This window comes from Aphelocoma coerulescens, chromosome 4, assembly GCF_041296385.1.
Source record: "Aphelocoma coerulescens isolate FSJ_1873_10779 chromosome 4, UR_Acoe_1.0, whole genome shotgun sequence".
Taxonomy (NCBI): Eukaryota; Metazoa; Chordata; class Aves; order Passeriformes; family Corvidae; genus Aphelocoma; species Aphelocoma coerulescens.
The window spans coordinates 17,973,540-17,991,576 of NC_091017.1; the positions used below are offsets into that span (position 1 = coordinate 17,973,540).

At 41.3% G+C, this 18,037-nt stretch overlaps 1 protein-coding gene across 1 annotated transcript; it reads left to right on the top strand.

Moving 5' to 3' along the window:
• The first annotated feature begins 471 nt into the window (after nucleotides 1–471).
• LOC138109469 (OTU domain-containing protein 4-like) lies at nucleotides 472–11,913 on the top strand. Its single transcript, XM_069012888.1, has 8 exons — nucleotides 472–589; nucleotides 3,709–4,209; nucleotides 5,749–5,832; nucleotides 8,731–8,781; nucleotides 9,094–9,140; nucleotides 10,912–10,984; nucleotides 11,452–11,533; nucleotides 11,765–11,913. The coding sequence occupies exons 2-8, from the start codon at nucleotides 4,045–4,047 to the stop codon at nucleotides 11,911–11,913; spliced, it is 651 nt and encodes a 216-aa protein (XP_068868989.1). The 5' UTR covers nucleotides 472–589; nucleotides 3,709–4,044.
• Nucleotides 11,914–18,037: the final 6,124 nt, after the last annotated feature.

An 18,037-nucleotide genomic window follows, 5' to 3' on the forward strand; every position in this document is an offset into this window, starting at 1 on the left:
CCCGTCAGAAAAACGCTTAGAAACGCTTCCCATTGTACTCCACAGCTGGAGCGGGGTACTCCCGCCGGGCCGAACAGCTGATGTAGGCGCTAACACATGGCAGCGCCCGCCCCTCGCCGGGACCTGCTGGGTGAGGGGAAGGAGAGGTTCCTCGGCTATACCACTGCGAGCCTTGCGGGTGAGGACGACATGAGGCGACTGCCGCTCGCCTCGGCACCATCCGGCTCCTCCGAGCCGATCGGGGCCGGATCCCAGCGCAGCATCCCAGCGCTACATCCCGCTCGCTGCCCCGGCGCCCGGGCGCCCTCCCCGCCAGACTCTTCCCCCCCCTTGGCGCCCCCCCGCGCGGCGAATGGTGCGAGCCGCAGGTGTGGCCGGCGGGACAAACCAACAGCGGGCGGGGGGGGATCGGCGCGGCGGGAGGGCGGGACGGGACGGGGCTGGCAGCGGGCGCATCACCGGGAGCGACGCGGGCGGAGCGGCCGCCGCGGGAGATTGAAGTGCCGGGGCCGCGGCGGGGCGAGGAGCGTGGGGCGGGGCCGCCGCTGCCAGCGTCGCCCGTGGGGGGCACAGCAGGAGGAGGGGGCCGGTAAGTGCCATGGGCCGGCGGCAGCGGGAGCGCGGCCCCGGCGGCGGTGCCGGGGGGGTGGCCAGGCGGGCAGGGCATCGCGGGGCTGCGGGCGCGGCTCCGGGAGGCCGGGGGGCCGCCCCCGCCCGGGTGCCTGTCCCCGGCCTGCCCCGCCGAGCCGCCCGTGCCCGACCTGCGGGTGGGAGGAGGCGCGTGGCGAACCGGGAAAGGGCGCGCGCGAGGCGGGGGAACACCGGGCTGCTCTCCTCAAGGTTGCTGGCCCAGGTGTTGGGACAGGCAGGCCGTGAGCTGGATCACAAAGCCAATCTTGGTTTAAAGATAAAGTTAGATTTTTTTTTTTTTTTTTTTTGAAAAAAGTGTTTTCAGCTTGAGTCAGCTTCCTGGGCTGATTCAGGGTATGGGCAGTGAGAGGAGAAACTCGTGGCTGGAGCTGCTGCACGTGGTACAAGTGCTGGTTGAAAGTGTTAATAAAGCTACTTGCTAATTAGAACATCTGTATGAACTCTAATTAGAGCATCTGTAGGAACTCTAATCAGAACATCTGTAATAACTCGTGAGTTATAACTTGGTCATTCTTATCTTGATGGAGCATTTATTTTAATGCTGAGGTGTTTCAGGTGCCTTTGGGTGGGTCCATTTCTCCTTGAGCCTTAGCAAATATGCGTATGGAGTAGATTTCTTCATTGAGAACTAAACCTCTTTAGAAATGGATTGATTCTTGTATAGCAGCACTTGGAAAAAAACTCTGTGGGTCACCATCACTTGATCAGCTTCAGGGGTTGATTGCAGGAAGAGCAGGATTTTAGAAGACTGTTTTATGCAACTAGACGACTTTAATATTCTAATTTTCTGTGTATTCACTTATGAGAACCACATTTACATCCTGTCACATACTGAGTGGCCTGGTGTGTATAGGCATTCTTGAGTCTAACAGATGTGATGAAAGGCATTTGCCCTTCCCCTCACCAGCCTTTAGAATCACAATGACAAAAGGCTGAAATATATGAGAAGACAGATTTGTTAAATATGAGAGCATAGCTCTGCCTCTAAACATGGCAAATAGGGTGAGAAAAAATAGGATATTCCTAAGAAACTCTGTAACTGGACACTAGTTTGAAAGGTTTCAAAAGCATCTTTCCAAATCACTTTTATCTCGGGAGGAAGCAGCTCTCACATGCAGGACTCTGCTAGCCTGAATTCCTTGAGTGAATGTGGGAGCTGAGTCAGTGGCAGCAACTGTTTATAGTTTAGTCTATAGATGACCTTTCCCATCTTCTGGGGAGAAGTTGGAACTTTCCCTCAGCCCCTCGCTGGTATTTTTACCCCCTTCCTTGTCTCAAACATCCATCCCCTCGATGCCTCACTAGCTGACTATGTCTTGGAGGTTCGGCCTGCAGATAGAGCTTTGCTTTTACTTCTTTCACTTTCTGTTCTCCTTGTCTACGGAGATCCCAGGAACTGGCATTTGTTTCCTATTCCTTTCTGGCAAACCTGAGCTTCTCTTAGGAAAGATGGTTTGATGCTGCTTGTAAGGAGCTGGTAGAGCACTAGACTTGGCCTGGCTTGTAACTTGTGCTTATAAAATAAATTATTTGTTATTATTACTTAGAGGATCTCAACTCAAATCACCCCTCTCCCTGGTCTTACTACTATCAGCTGAAAGTAAAAATCATGGTTTCCATTCTTTTTGTCTTCACTTCTCTTTCCTGCATCTGATTTTGTTCATTTAGGCTAAGAAGTAACTGATAGCATCTTATTTGTTGCTAGTGCTACTGAGAGCTTTGTAGCTCTTCCTTCCAGATAGGTTGCACAACCACAGTAAAAAATAAACGCCTTACAAGTTTGAAGAGCGTCCTTTCTTGTCACATTTTGTGCATCAAAAATCCTGTTTACAATGCCAAGCAAAATTTAACCATGCAATTACAATATAAATGTTTGGGCTTCTTACAACTAGGAGTGGCATACAAAAAAAGTAATACATTAAAAGTATTGAATTGCTGTGGCTTTTTAAAATCCCTTTATAAAGTAAGCCCCTTTTTACTATCTCTGTTTTATTTCCATCTTCTTTCCTGCAAGTGGATGGAGTTAAAAAGTAATCTCACAATCTCATCTGTTGGGGGGGAAAGCCCAGACCAAACAAAGCCTAACTAAATGCACACATTCCACATACTGTGGATTAGGTTTCAGACAAAATCATAGAATGTGAAGGGGTTGGAATGGACCTTAAAGATCATCTAGTCCCAACCCCACTGCCCTGTGCGGGGACACCTCCCACTAGACCAGGTTGCTCAAGGCCTTATCCAGCCTGGCCTTGAACACTGCCAGGGATGGGACATCCACAACCTCCCTGAGCAAGCTGTGTCAGTGCCTCACCACCCTCACAGTGGAGAATTTCTTCCAAATATCTAACCTAAATTTCCACTCTGAGCTTGAACCAGTTATTTCTTGTCCTGTCACTACAGTTCCTGGTCCCTCTTCTGCTTCCTTTTAGGCCTCCTTCAGATACTGGAAGTTCGTTGTGTGATTTCCACGCAGCCTTCTCTTCTCCAAGCTGAACAGCCCAAACTTTCTCAGCCTGTCTTTGTAGGGGAGGTGCCCCAGTCCCCTTATCAACCTTGTGGCCTCCTCTGGGCTTGCTCCAACAGTTCCGCGTCCTCCTTGTGCTGGGAGCACCAGAGCTGGACACAGTATTCCATGTGGGGTCTCAGCGAAGCGCAGTAGAGGGGGAGAGAATCCTCCCCCTCGCCCTGCTGCCTTATGCTGCTTTGGATGCAGCCCACGCTGCTTTGGATGCAGCCCAGGATACATCTGGCTTTGTGGGCTGCGAGCGCACACTACCGAGTTACGTAGAGTTTTTCACCAACCATTCCCCCCCCCGTGCTGGTTCTAAAACTTAGAAGCTATGGAATGATCCTAACCGGGAGCAAGGCTGACAGCACGGCCCCGGGCGCTGTGTCCGCCTCCCGCCGCTTCCTCCTCCTCCGGGACTACGGCTCCCAGCAGCGCCCGGGCTGAAAGTGAAAATAAGCGCCAGGTTACGCTCCTGTTTGCGCCCTCCCCTTCTTCCCTCCCGGCGGGCTGCACGTGTCCTTCCTTTCCCTTTTGTTTTCCGCCCGCAGGCCGGCTACGCGCCCGGGACGCGCCCGTTCCACCCGGCACCGGGACCCGCCGGAGCTGCCCCCGGCCCTCCGCGGCAGCGACGGAGCTGCGAGTCCGGGCTGCGCAGGGAAACTTTGCCGCTTCTCTCCGCGCTCCCCACATGCGAGTGGACAACGTGAAGCCGGCTGCTGCTCTTCCTGCCGCTCCTGTTCCTGCTCCTGCTGCTCCTGCGGCTGCCGGCGGGCCAGCGCTGCCCCCCGCTCCGGCTGCTGCACCTGCGCCCGGCCCCGGAGCTGCGCCGCCGCTTCTCCTCGCCATGTGGGACTAGGAGGGGTGCGGCGTTCTCCTCGGTGAACATGGATGCGGCGGGCAGGGCCGGCGGAGGGGAGCAGAGCCATCCCGGCAGCGGCGGGGACGCCCCCGGGGACACGTCCATGGACCGCTACCTGCGATCTCAGGGCTTGTACAGGAAGAAAGTGGCCAAGGATGGGTCCTGCCTTTTCAGGGCTGTGGCCGAGCAGGTAACTGGTTACATAAACAAAGCTCCTTCTCACGAAGGCATGGGAAGTAGATCTCATTAGTGGGTGGTAATTAGTGTTAAAACGCGGACAGGTATAGGCTAAGGTTATGCAGTCATGTGCCAGTGAAAAACATGACTTTACTAAAATAATTTCCACCTTGCAAGGTGAGAGAAGTTCTGTGTGTACCGCTGCCTCCTGCCACCAAGAAATCCTTATCTGTTTTGACCTTCTACCGCCTCCTCAGAGCTTTTTGTCAGTGTAAGATCTCAACATTGGAATACAGCTGCTCGGTATGAGACTGGGAAACAGAATTTAGTGGAAAGAGCTGAAAAAGCCATGTTCTTAGTTTTGTTAATTAGTTTACTATAAAATTAGAGAAAATGAGTAATTTATTTTGTTCTTCCTGTTGGATTCCCCTCCCCCATTTCAGTGTTAGTGTTAAAGGAAAAAAGCAACAGCGTCATCTTGTCTTAAGTACAGGCAAACAGCAGTGGGAGCTCTGGTGCTTCTGATTGTGGGAAACCAGATTCCTGTGCTAATTATACACAGATCACTTTTTAAAAAAAAATTCCTTTCCCTGCTGAGTTGATAAGTTCAGGCAAGTAAACGCTATTGATTGGAAGTGGGTGGGGTTTTTTATCTCAAGGGAATATGTATGTGTAATATATATTGCTATTCTGACTTTTTAATTAATACATAGAAGGTTTCTCTCACACTCCAGTGTTGATAGAACTTTTTGTCAGCTATTACATTTTTAATATCCCAGTCTTATTTTAGAATCATGTCGGTTGGAAGTGACCTCTAAGAAAGTAAAGTCTTTAATTCAGAGTTATTAAGTGTTTATGTGCAAATGTGGTATAATTTGTGTACTCTTCATTCAGAAATACTGAACTGAAATTGGAAGTAATTTATGTTGAGGGTTGTCTGTAAGGACTGCAAGAGACATTGTGACTTAAATTGTCTGGAACTTCCCTATGTTGTAGTGAGGTAACTTGGAACCTGTGATGAAAGTAAGTTTTCCAGTAGAGATTTGAACAGAAGGTAGATGCAGGTGTCATGTTGGGAACTGAATTCGTGGCTTCCAAGAGAGTGTTTGGGCAACAGGTCTCTTAAAATGAAAAGAAGGTAAACGTGCACTGTGAAACTTGGTTGGATTTCATTTGAATGAATGCATGTTGGTAGTTGCCATCCTCATCCACTCCTGCTATAACTTACTTCAGTTAACTGAAGTCCTTTACGAAGCAGGCAGTTAAAGATTAACAATAAATGCTATTCATTTGCTTAGTAAATCCTCTTGAAATTGAAGGTTTGAATTTAGCAAACCTGTGAATTCTGCAGTTACTTAATTTTTTATTAAGTAATTGAGGTTTGACTTGCCTGAAGAGGTTGCTAGTGAATGAGTATGCATATTAAATATTCTTAAAAATAAAGCTAGATTATTTCCAAGCCTGTATTTAGACAGCAGTCATTAATTATTTGTGGCCTGTCATCAAAACTCCTGAGATCCAATGTCACCTTGTTCTCTTTCTCCCTTTGTAGGTGTTGCACTCTCAGTCTCGGCACACTGATGTTAGGATGGCTTGTGTAGACTATCTTCGGAAAAATAGGGAGAAATTTGAAGCAGTAAGTATTTTTGTTTTCTTTGTCAGCATTTAAAAAAAGTGACTTTATTCCTTTGACTTCATTGTATTCTGTGCCTCCCTATGTTTGTGGCAATATTCATCATAGCTAAATACCAGTTGATGCGCTTTAAATTAATTAGCTCATATGTGGTGGTTGCTCATTTTCATGAGCCTGGAGAAACCTGTGTACTCCTTGGACTGGAGTGATGTGGGGTGTGAGAAGTTTTTAGTGCTCATGAAGAAAGAAAAGGAAACTTACTTAAACTTTAATAGTCTATAGTGAAGCTACTAAAATTTGGGTTTTAGTTTAGTATTATGCCTACTTTAATAAAAGTCATAAAATGTTCTTGTTCTGCTAATTAATTGCTTTTCCAATATATAAGGGATTTGACTGATGAGATTAGTGAAATTTGTTTCAGGGTCTGCAGTTTATTCTGCATTGGCACTGTAGGATTTTTTCCCTAAATATCTGTAACTAAGCTTGATATTGATCTATATTTGGTCAATGCCATCAGTGTTAACATCATAAAATCCTTTTTTTCCCCTTCCTTTTAAAAGAGCATTAATCAATAATGGTGCTTCTGTTTGTATTTGTATGGGTTCTAGTGTATATACTGTTACCTGATTTCCACGATAGACGAAAGGGGAAGTGAGTATGTGTAAGGATTTGCTGCTAGAAGATTGTTACTCAGCTCTCTTTTTCTGTTCTGAATTTACCCAGATCCAAAATAAAGGCTGTTATAGATATGCACTGCTGTAGGGAAGAGAAGGAAAGCAGGAATAAGGGTGTGTCTCTGTGCTATAATTTCTGACATAGTACCCTGGGCTCAAATGTGAGTGATCACATGAGTGTGGAAGTTACCAGGAATTAAAGATACAAAATACAGCAGATCTCTCTGGGACAATGCTGCTCTGACTTGACTCCTTCCAATTGTTTCCAGTCCATCCAGGACTTACCAACTCCTGGGTGTCTCTCTTGATTTTTTCACTGCTGACTTTTTAATCCCTTTCTTCCCAGAGTTACCCCACTCACTCCAATATCTGCTTCTCTACTTCTGTTCTCTTGTTCCATTGTGTAGTGTTTTGAAATTCCATGCCCTTTTTGACTCTTAAGTCACAATTTGAGAGTCAAGTATAAAAATATGTTGTTTCCCATCCCTACTTTGTTAGCCTGAGCTGGTTTTAGTATGGGGTTAGTATTGTCTCTCCTCCAAACTCCTGGTCCCAGTGTTCTTTTTTTCCTTCAGACATTATCCCAAGGTATGACTTCTTGTCTGTTCATCTTTGCTGTCCTTCTGAAAAGTCTCCTTTTTAAAAAGTTTCTTGTGAGAGGAGGTGTTTGATGTTTGTTGTCATTTCCCAGTGTTCTTCCTCCCTCGGGTACCTCGCTTCAGCTCTGCTGTTCTCCTTTGCTGCCTCTGACTCTCACTATGCTTTGTGTTTTCTGTCAGGAATACAGCATTGTTATCTCTCTTTGAAAAACCCAAACACACAACCAGCATAAACAACAAATGCCTCTTTCCCATATCTCCTAGTTCAGCTGTTCACTTGCTGCCTCCTCAGTAGTTATGCTCTATTGACATGTACTGGTGGTGCTTACTGAACTTCCTCTTCTCTGTCTATTGTAATCTCTTCAGCTTGAATTTGTGTCTTTCTTTCCACTGATACTGTTATAACCAAAATTTCAGGAGTGTAACCACCATCTTAATTTCCATCCTCAGCCTTTCTTGAAGTGTTATCTTGAATTGCTGCTGTGTTACATTCATTCTCTAACTCTTCAGTTTCCTATGAGAACTTCCTGGTGCCCTTCCTTTCTTCCTTTGTGCAATATCTTCAGGTCATTTAATTTTGACACAAAAAGCAACTGCTGTCTGTGATCATGTCTTACTGATGCACCTTTTCTAACTTCACACCCGACTGCTTCTATCTAAGCTAGAAATTTGGGCCAGGCTTGTTGGTTCTTCTCACTTCAGAATGGCTAAAGAAGAACTTTTAATCTCACTACTCCACTCAGTTCTCCTTATTATCTTGTTTCTTAATCTCTCTGGGTAAAGAGGCCATCCAGCTTGCAGCTTAAGTTCATAAAGGGATTTCCGTCTTGGCTTGGACATCTGTGGATCTTTATTTCAAGTAAATCAAGCAGATTGTGACTAAAGAGTAATTTTTAAATTTAGCGCCTCTGTGGCCAGTGTGGCTGAAATACTTTGAAGTTAAGATACCTCAATTACTGCAGCATCTTTCTCTGCTCTTGGCAAATGTGAATTTGGCCTCTTCATTTGTGTTAATGAGTCCAGCTGAAGGATCACTTTCTTGAGCTGGCACTTGAAGTGTAGCCTGATTGTTTGCATCCTTTGCTGAAAGTAAAAGCAGTTTGAAGTGATACAGAACAGAGGAAAAAGTGCTTTATGAGTTGGCTGTACTAGATCTTACCACTGCTTCCCTACTGCAGAAGTGTGATGCCTGTTCCTGATTGTCCATTGCTGTTTATTTAACAAGATATTTGAATTCAAGTCCCCATGTCCTCTCTTCAGTGATGCTCTGCGTGCCTGGGATGAATTGCCTATAAACATCTACATTACATCATCTTTGCTTTCTTCCAGATTCCCCATTTGGCTGCTGAATTTCTTTTTGGGGCTTTTTCTTTGGTTTATTTTGGCTTGTCTGATGACTTTGAAAGCTGTTGATGTGGTTATTTTCTGCAAGGCAAACCAATGTGTTTGACTGTTCATTCCTTCATCTCGACATCACTTTATACTTAGGTTGTAAGCTTTTTAGGGCAGGGGAGTCTTCAATTTCCAGTGGTACATTCCCATTGGTACAGTGAGTCACAGACTGGGGATTCCATATGCTACGCTATTAAAAATGACTAATTACTGCTGTTTTGGTTTTTTTAATCCAGTTTATAGAGGGGCCATTTGAAGATTATTTAAAAAGTTTGGAAAATCCACAGGTATGTTAAACTTGATTCATAATAGAAAACAGTACTTTCCTTGAAGTTGATGGCTAATTGGATTTTTTTTTTCCTCAGAAGTAATTTTAATTGAGCTTAGAAGGTCTTTGAATTATGTGAATATATAGTTTTATGTATGTACTCTGTACTGTAAAATGATTTGGGGAATTGTATTTTTATGTCTTGCTGAACTCCAGATTCAGTGTTCATATATTTATTTTCAACAATGATTTCTTGCATCTCTTGATCATCTTATGAGAAGGTATAATTGTGTGTTTGTTTGAACTAAGTTTTCTTTTGTTTTCAATACAGGAATGGGTTGGACAAGTAGAAATAAGTGCCCTTTCTCTTATGTACAAGTAAGAAAATCTTTCAATATGTTTTACTGAGATAATTTCTGTTGTTTTTTTAGTAAATCAGTTGGAATAATAAAGATGGAATTATGTTATGCCATACCATAGTACTCTGTCAAATTATAAATATGCTTTGAAAATTGCAGCTGTCAAGGGATTAAATAAAAATAGAAAAATGAGTTTAGAAAATGACATTTAATCCGGGATGTGAGTACAGGTTTGCAGTAATGCCATGTATCTCACCTGACCAGCCAGTTGTGGGTAATCTCATACAGTTTGTATTTCGTTAATTTTAATATCCTAGTTTTTCTGTTAAAATTGCTTTTCTTCCTGTTTCTCACTGAGGCTTTAGTACTAGCCCTCTTGCTAAGGGTTGTGGGCTGTACTCATTTCCTATATACTAAATCTTTCTTCACAAAGTAGTGAGAAACAATGTGCTGAATATTTATATCTGCTTTCTAGTTATTGCACAAGGGAGTGAGTAATCCGCAGCACCTTCGCTGTCTGCTGTTTGTAAAGCCATTAAAAATTCAGTGCTTCAAAATGTTTACTGTAAATTAATGGCTTTGTCTATTAGTGAGACAGCTGATAAGAGGAAAGAATCAAACTAGTTGAATATTACCTTTAGGCACTTTGAGTGCTATGTGTGGGAAATTGCATGGAATTCTCTTTGCATTTTGTGAGGTCAGTGGGACAGCTTGGAGTTGCATGGCTGCAGGGATGGGGGAGGACTGAGCTGAAAGTCAGAGCAAGGTTTGGCTCAAGAGGCTTGGTGAGAAGGTCTGATGGTTACACTGAGCCAGGTTGTAGAGGGATATAACTCAATTAAAGTCAGCAGAATTGGATGCTTAATCACATCAGAAACTGGATGGTCATGATCTGTTGTATTTCTGGCCACGAGAAATGTATTCTCATAAATAGGAGTAGTTTATTTTGCAGTCATGCCACATTGGTATCCAGGGCTGATAAATGAATAGAGACAAATCCTGGTTGATAATAGTGGGTTTTTTAATTTCCACTGAAAGCATCAGGAGGGTTTTGTGGCACAGATGCAACTCTTTTGTAGTATTTCACTGCAGAGGTGAACACACAAGAGTAGTTACTGCCGTGCTTATTTTGGGAAGACAGGCTTCTATTGAAAAGGCAATTTAGGGTCTCAGGGAAGGTAGGAATGGTGGTGGAGGTAAAGGGCAACAGTTGCTTTCTTTCCTGCATGCTGGCAGACTTAATGGAAGCAGAAGTACAAATCTCCTCTTCTGTTCCAAGTGAGTAAGTAAGCAAGTTTCAGACTTTCCAGGCATAGGATAGAAATTCAGTACGAATAGGTGTGATTTCACTTTCACTCTTCAGACCTCTCACGAATATAATTTGGTTATCTAGTAAATTTTTCTTTGCTCCCTGAAGTACGTGGGTCTTCTTTTCCTCTCAGAATTGCTTTTTCTGGCTAGCTGTAAAAAGTTTCTTTTTTTTTTTTTTCTTAATCCAGAAACTGTGAATATACTCAATATTTTGCAAGACTGATAACACTTTTGCCTGTGTGAGAAAGAAGTTGAAGGAAGTGACAGGTTGTTAAGCAAAGAAATGAAAGAGAACATTATGGATGAAAGGGAGAGAGAGAAAATGTTTAAGTTTCACACCATGGTAGAGATTGATGGTAGCAGAGGAACCCCTAGGTGTTTTCTGTGGTTATGTATGTTCCTTGAATTTGACTTCAATAGTCAAATTTTTATTGATACTACTTTTAAAATAAATTCTTAACTACCTTTTTTTTTTCCAGGAAAGATTTCATAATATACCAGGAGCCAAATGCTTCTCCTTCACGTGTAACTGAAAATGGCTTTTCTGATAAGGTAAAAAAAATAAAGTTATGGCGATTGTGACAGGCTGAAGTAAAACTACTTTATAAACAGCAAGTAGTTGCATGTGAGTTTTATTATTCAACACAATGAAATGTCCTGAGAATTCAATTTTAGCAGTTTGTTTTGTGCTTATTTAAGGCAGCTATGCTGTTAATACATGTAACACTTCTTTTTTAAATAGATGGGATGCATTTAGGGTGTGGCATGTCTTCCTACTAATATAAAATTCTGTAAAAATAAATTTTCAGGCACTAACCTGTCTTAAATTCTTTTTGACTTTTGTTCAAATTCTGTTTGGTTTAAAGGACATCCCCAAACATTTTGATTGTTTATTGCTACATTGAGATGCTGAGAGACAACAAAGCACATGGGTGCCTTAAATTGAATTTAAAAGGTAGTGCTTATGAAAAATCAAGTGAGATGCAAAGCCTAAAATATCTGTTTGGTTTTTTTGATAGGTATTGCTGTGCTTCTCAAATGGAAACCACTATGATATTGTGTATCCTATAGAGTATGCAGAAAAGGCTGCTCTGTGCCAGTGTAAGTATTAAGCCATTAGTTAAAAGCATATTTTTACCAAAAATCTTAAAGCTGTCAGTGTTAGGTTTCAGGAAAAGGCTCTGTGTGAAAGTTTGTTGTAGTTGTTTTTAGTAGCTTGGTTTTCAGTTTGAGTTGTCAGTGACTGTATGATTGCCATCTGTAATGGTGGAACAAAAACTGATTCAGCTGGTAATTGATTTTCCTCTTCTACTTTCTCCTCCTCTTCCCCAGCTCTGCTGTATGAGTTGCTCTATGAGAAGGTGTTTGATATGGATGTAAAGAAAATCATGGCAGAACTTAGTGCTGTTGGTGTGACAGAGGAAAGTAATGGGAGCAGTGAAGTGTCTGCTTCAGATTCAGAAGATGACAACTACAGGTAAATGAGATTGAAAAGGTGACACAAGATGCCTGTGAACACAAGTTAAATGAGTTTTCTGAATTTCTGATGGGTAGTAGAATCCAAAGTTAGGGTTGAAAACATTTGCAAATGACTAAGAGAAGAAGCACAAAGCAGTAGGGTTAGAAGTGTGAAAGAATGCAGTGTGTAATCTTCACTTACCTAAGGACAGGCTTCTGGCTCCTCAGTTTTTCATGCAGTCTAGCCTTGAGTCTCTTTACATAATGGATTATTGCTATTGCAACATGTACCTCTTCCTGTTCAGAATAACAGAATTCCCTGGGAGACCTGTCAGTGTGCCAGTCCGCCATGGTAAACTCTGTGAGAATGACTTGGCTTACTCTGCAGCTGAGTAGAGTTACAGGAGCGTAATCCAACTTGTGTGGCTTCCATATTTGGGGGCTGGAATGCCTGCTTGAGGTGAAGCTAACGGAGACATAGAGATGTAGCTTGCACCATTTTGATCTTTATGAAGTGGGTTTATGTTCTTTTTGCTGGATGCTCTAACAAGCTTTGAGATTTTGACCTGACTCCTTTTGCACAGGCAGTCTTTCACAGTGCCATTTTTGCACTTACGTGTTGGTGGGTTTTCTTCTGCTTAGTAGGATTCTTAGCTCTGGCTTGTATGAAATTCTACTGAAACTGTGGAGGTGATGCTGCATTAGTGGATCATGTCCCCCCTTCCCACTGATTGTTACAGTCCTTCCTTAGGGCTCTGCTGTGTGGCATGTGGCAGAAGAAATTCTTTGAGCTGTTGGGAGCTGGTTTCTCCCACAGGTTGAAAACAAGAGAAAGGAAGATGATGGAAAACATCACAGAAAAAAAAAAAGAAGTTCTGGGAAAGGGATTAGCTTATTTTTGTGTTTGGAAAAAAAAAATACTAGGGAATTTTGCCAGTTAAAATACAAAGTATTTCTGCTTCAGGAAACAATTACTGTAGCTAAATGTCAGCGAGTGGAAATCTTTATTCCTTTCTGTTCTTGGAGCTTTTCTGGGATTCAAAAGCAGTAGCCTTACCCTGTATCTTTGGGATTCCTAAGAAAATATCCTGCTAACCTCCTCAGCACCTTTGGAAATAAGGTCATATTCTCACTGGAGACTGTGGAACTCAATGTTTTTGATTTAAACCATATGTCCTATAACGCAAGGGCTGGTGTGTGTATGTGACTCTTGACCCAGTTAACACAAATTACAAACCCTTTACTGTGTTTATGAAGTCCTAAATCTTTTGCTTGTCTTAAAGTTGACTTCAGCTTGTTTCATTAGCTAGTTTTCCAGAAGATTCTTTTCATTTTATAAATACAAACTTTCCAGTTATGTTGTTATTAAGTGTAATAGTTTTGGGAGAATTTCATGCTGAGAGTTGCCTACAACTGCTGTAGGGAAAAATACTTGGGACTTTCTCCATGGAAAGTATTTTTCCAGTGATGTCAGGTATAGAAAATAAGAGTAAATTAGAGTGCCTGATGCAAGTTAACTAACAGAGTAGGTTTTGAGGGGTTTTTTATGTCTGCTTTTGCATTGTGGTTGCAAAAATTTCGAGAGGACTTTTGTTTCCCGTGCCTTCCACCCCTTGCTTTTTTTTTTCCAAAGTGACAACAAAGTCAGCGCACATAAAATAGACTTCCTAAAACTTGTACTTAAACCCAAGATCTTATTTCTATGTCATAGAAAGTTAAAAACATAGTTTTTATTTTAGACAGCTTTTTCACTTCAAGAGGTGAAGATGTTCTGTGGGATGCTTATTGTCAGGAAAACATGTAGAGAATGGTAGTTTCAGTATTTTTGTCCCCTTCTAGATGTGTCTTACCTGATTTTCATGCCTTAGTAATACTGCAATTCATTATAAAAACATAACTTGTCTCTGTCCTATTACAGAAGTAAAGCTACAACAGTTAGTGATATGAATGGAATGAAGTCTCTTTCTGGTAACAAGGTATTTTTCTGTTGAGATTTATTTTCTTTCTAATAACTTGTATTCTGCTGTATTTTTTAGTATTTAATGTTCCTGAGAGACTCTTTTGAGTTAATAGCTTTCCTAACATGTAATATCCTAAAAACTATTTTTGAAAAGTAATGTATATTTTTGATGTGCTCAGAGGTGGACAGTGTCCTTTCTAGTGCTGCTTAGTTCTTAATTATGTTCTGGTATGGTTAAAAGAACACCATTTAATTATTTTTTTTTCAAAGCTCTTTATGCTCTAGGTACCTTCAGCTTCTCTATATTTCAGTACAAGGCTTGAGCACTTGATTGAAAAATGCAAAACTTGACAGGTCTATGTAGTTGACCATTTAGCACTTTGTTCTGTTCTGTGCAGCACCTTGAGAGCAATGGGAATCCCAACTTGTTGGCGTTGCCTAAAAAGGTTCTGAAATCGCTCGATCCCTTGGTTTACAGAAACGTTGAATACGATGTTTGGCTCCGATCCAAATGGGGTGAGTAACAGAATACTTCAAAGTTGCAGCTTTTGCAAGCTGTGTGAAGTGAAGCCCTCCCGAAGAACAGATGCAAGTGGCAGTTTGAGTCTAGTTTGATTTTCCTCACGTGGATCACTGGGCAGATTTAGGGCCTGAACACCTGCTTTGCATTTTTACTGCATCAAGAAAATAACTTTTGTTATATTTAGACTAACAGTATATTTCTGGTTCTGTTTTTACAGATCAGCAAAAGCAAGATTTCTCTATTGCTGCTGGCATGCAATACTCCATTGGAGATAAATGTAAAGTAAGTAGTGTCGAATTGTAGTTTATAGCCACATTAACATTTTGCCCAAGATGTTAATTTTCCCTTTTTATTAACTATTTTGATATTGCTGCTTTCTAAATACGCTTGGGTTATGTCTTCAGCTGAGGGTATAGTTGTTCTTTAATTGTTGGCAGTGTTTGTGACTTGCAGCATACGTACTACTCATCAGTGCAAATTTGCTACATTAAAAAGCCACAAGGTTAACTGCAAGAGTACATGTAATAAGAGGTCTGGTGGCCTCAACGTTAAGCATGGAATTGTAGATCCATGTATTTCTGTTTGACACTGGAGACAGCGATTACTGTTTGTAAATTGGCTTTGATGAAATCTCAATACTTCCAAGTAGTGAAGTAGAGCTTGCAGATCCTGAAGTCTTGGGCAATTCTTCTGCTTAGGGTGTTGCAAGTGTGTTACAGAGGTGGTCTTTAAATTCTATTAAGATTTATATTAAGTGTTGCTGCTTAAGAAGAAGCAAGGTTTGCCATTAAATTCTCACATTGTAGATTAGTCGCCTTAAGTGTGTTAATTAAACTGATGGTACTTGGCTAAGCATGTTTCTTTCTAGGACACTGATCATCTATTAAAATGATCAATATTAATGAGAAAATATTCAGTTTGGGTAATCATGCAGCACAGGGGCTTTTTCAATTTGTACTTTTTTATTTGTGGAATGGAATCAACCATAGTGACTAAACTCCAGGGAAAACACATCTCTAAACCTAAAAAAACCCCACCACAAAGTACCCCAAAAAGCCCTCAAACCCCTTCCTCCCTAAACCAAACCAACTTGATGCTGAGTTGACTATTGTTCAATAGCACAGGCTTAAAATTTGCATTTTAGACCCTAAGGTTGTATTGTGTAGTATTTATTGAAGGGTACAGGTATTATTAGGAGAAAACACTGGTAATTAACATACACTCTCTCTCAGATTTCATATGTATGTGGCAAGACAGTAAATCTATGGGATAAAAACATGGGAAGAAAACATGAAGTAAATAGTGAAAATTAGAGTTGATCAAATTAATACAACTGTAAAGCCAAATACTGTAGTGGAACATTAAGAATTTTTTTTTATTCAACAGAAGAATTTTAAGAACATAGAATGTCAGTCAGACAAGTAACATGATGATCATGTCTGAAGAACTTTTTTTAGTTGTTTTATAAATTAAAAAGACCTTCTGAAGAATAACTCCCAAAGTAATTGGTGTTCATTATGTTCCTGATGGGACTAAATTTCACTGAAGTGAAGTGGATTTTAATATGGAAAAGCTTTGAGTTTTATTATGAGAGAGAGTGTTTTCAGAAAAGCTGAAAAGCCTGGCTGCACTGGTTGCTTGTAACTTTCTCATGTGTTTTTGAAAAGCATAGTTTGTTAAGTAATGTTCCTGAGCAAGCTGCTTGTTTAGTGTTGTGTGTGTGTGTGTTTTAATAGTATTTTTATTTCTTTTTGAAGAAGCAATAGGGATTGAAGATTGGCTTTTGATTCATTTACTGAACTGTGATGTGTATTTCTCAGGTCTTCTGCTGCCCGGAGGAAAAGTTCTGTTTCTAACAATGTTGATATTTTGAAGAGTTACCTCCTCTCACTGTCATCTTTGGAGCTAATTCACTTTCTTTTTCTTTTTCCTTACAGGTGCGCTTAGACCATAATGGGAAATTTTATAATGCCCATATTCAAGAAGTTTTTTCAGAGAATGGGCCAGTTGTTGTATTTGTAGAAGAGCTTGGAGCAAAGTAAGTGCTTAATCTCTTTTGGAAGGAAGCACCAAACTGAACAAAGCATTACTTTGGTTCAGAATTAACTTCAGCCCTTGAAATGTATCTTTTTCTTTACTTGAAGCAGTAGTACCACAAATTTGTTAAGAAAACAACATACTAATAAAAAAAGGGAAAAATTGATTATCACTTCATACTTTTTTCTGTAGTGCTAAATAGTCCAGGTATTACTTGGAGAGTAGAACAGTAACTACATTAATAGTATTTTAATTTTATTCTTTTTGCACAAGATTCAAACCTAAACAGATTGACACCAGGCTAATAAGGTGTTGCTTGTACTTAATAATTAGATGCTGGATTTGTGACAAGCTTTTGATATTGAAAGGTCCATTAAAGCACCGAGCTCCTCTGTTGGTTGAGTAGCTCTGCCTGATTTCATCCAGAGAGTGCCAAGTTGCTGTTTAGATCAGCATCATCTTTGCCCTACCTGAGACAAAAAATCATTTAAAGTTGTTGTTGTGGGTTGCAGATGTGATGGTTTTGGTCGTGTGGGGTGGGATTTTTTGTTTGATGGGGTTTTTTGGTGGGGAGGGGGCAGGGAGAGAGCAGTTTGAGATATCCCGAGCTCTGCTGTAAGTCCTGTGACTTCTGGGTCAAAAAACCCCACATTGATTGTAGTTTGGGAAGAGGAAACACTTTCAATCAAGGTAAATGAGAAAGACGTCCATTAATCTCATTTGATCTCCATTAGAAAGAGAAAATATTGCGAGATCCTAAGATTATCTTGCAGTTTGAACCCTTTTAAAATTGGAATTTAACCTGTTTGAATGTCTGCCTTTCAAATGATATAAACAATTGCTTGGACCATCCTTACAGCATCCTCATTTAAAAAGGCAGTAATTGTTCTGGGATATACACCATCAGCGTAATGTCTTTCTATCTTGGCACCTATTGCAGTGTTGGTAATAAATTTATCTAAGTGTATTGCTTTTATCTAAGTATATTGCTTTTTGTGATCATTTTTTTTTTCTGTCTGCCCTGGAGACATTACAATAGGCACTTCACAAATGGCTGATCATTCTTTACCAGATAAGTTTGTTTCAACTTACCAGTTTTATGTAAAAAGGAAAAAAAAAAAGGGTTTGCTGTTCTACGCATTGCTTGAGTGTAATCATAAAGGCAAAGGAGTTTGAATGCAGTGTTCTCAAAAATGGAATGATCTGTCACTGTTAGTGAACATGTGGTATTAATTTCTACAAGCCACAGTCTGGTCTTTTAAGATATTATTCCCTCCGTAATTCCTTGTTTTGTAGGCATGCTGTCTCACTGAAGAGCCTTAAACCTCTTCCACAGAACTCTCCTATGGAGGGCTGGAACACTGTGCCAGGGAAGAAGATAAAAAAGTTTTACCCAACATGGGGGCAGAATGCTCAGCCTGGTAGGACTGTACCTGTCTTTGTGTGGCAGAATCTTTGTCAGATGTCTTGTCCCAAAGAGCTTAAAAAATGATTAAAACAGAAGTCTTACCTGTTTTCACGTTGTTACCACAGATGCAGAGTGCAAAGGGCCAAAGAATCAGAGCAAGTCAATCAAACCCCAGTCAGCACTACCTCCTCGACTTCAGCATACTGTGGGAACCAGGCA

Coding starts and splice junctions, on each gene's coding strand:
- LOC138109469 (XM_069012888.1), top strand. CDS start 4,045: ATGGATGCGGCGGGCAGGGCCGGCGGAGGGGAGCAGAGCCATCCCGGC. Junction 8,782..9,093: donor AAAGTTTGGAAAATCCACAG/GTATGTTAAACT, acceptor TTTTCAATACAG/GAATGGGTTGGACAAGTAGA. Junction 10,985..11,451: donor AAAATGGCTTTTCTGATAAG/GTAAAAAAAATA, acceptor TTTTTTTGATAG/GTATTGCTGTGCTTCTCAAA.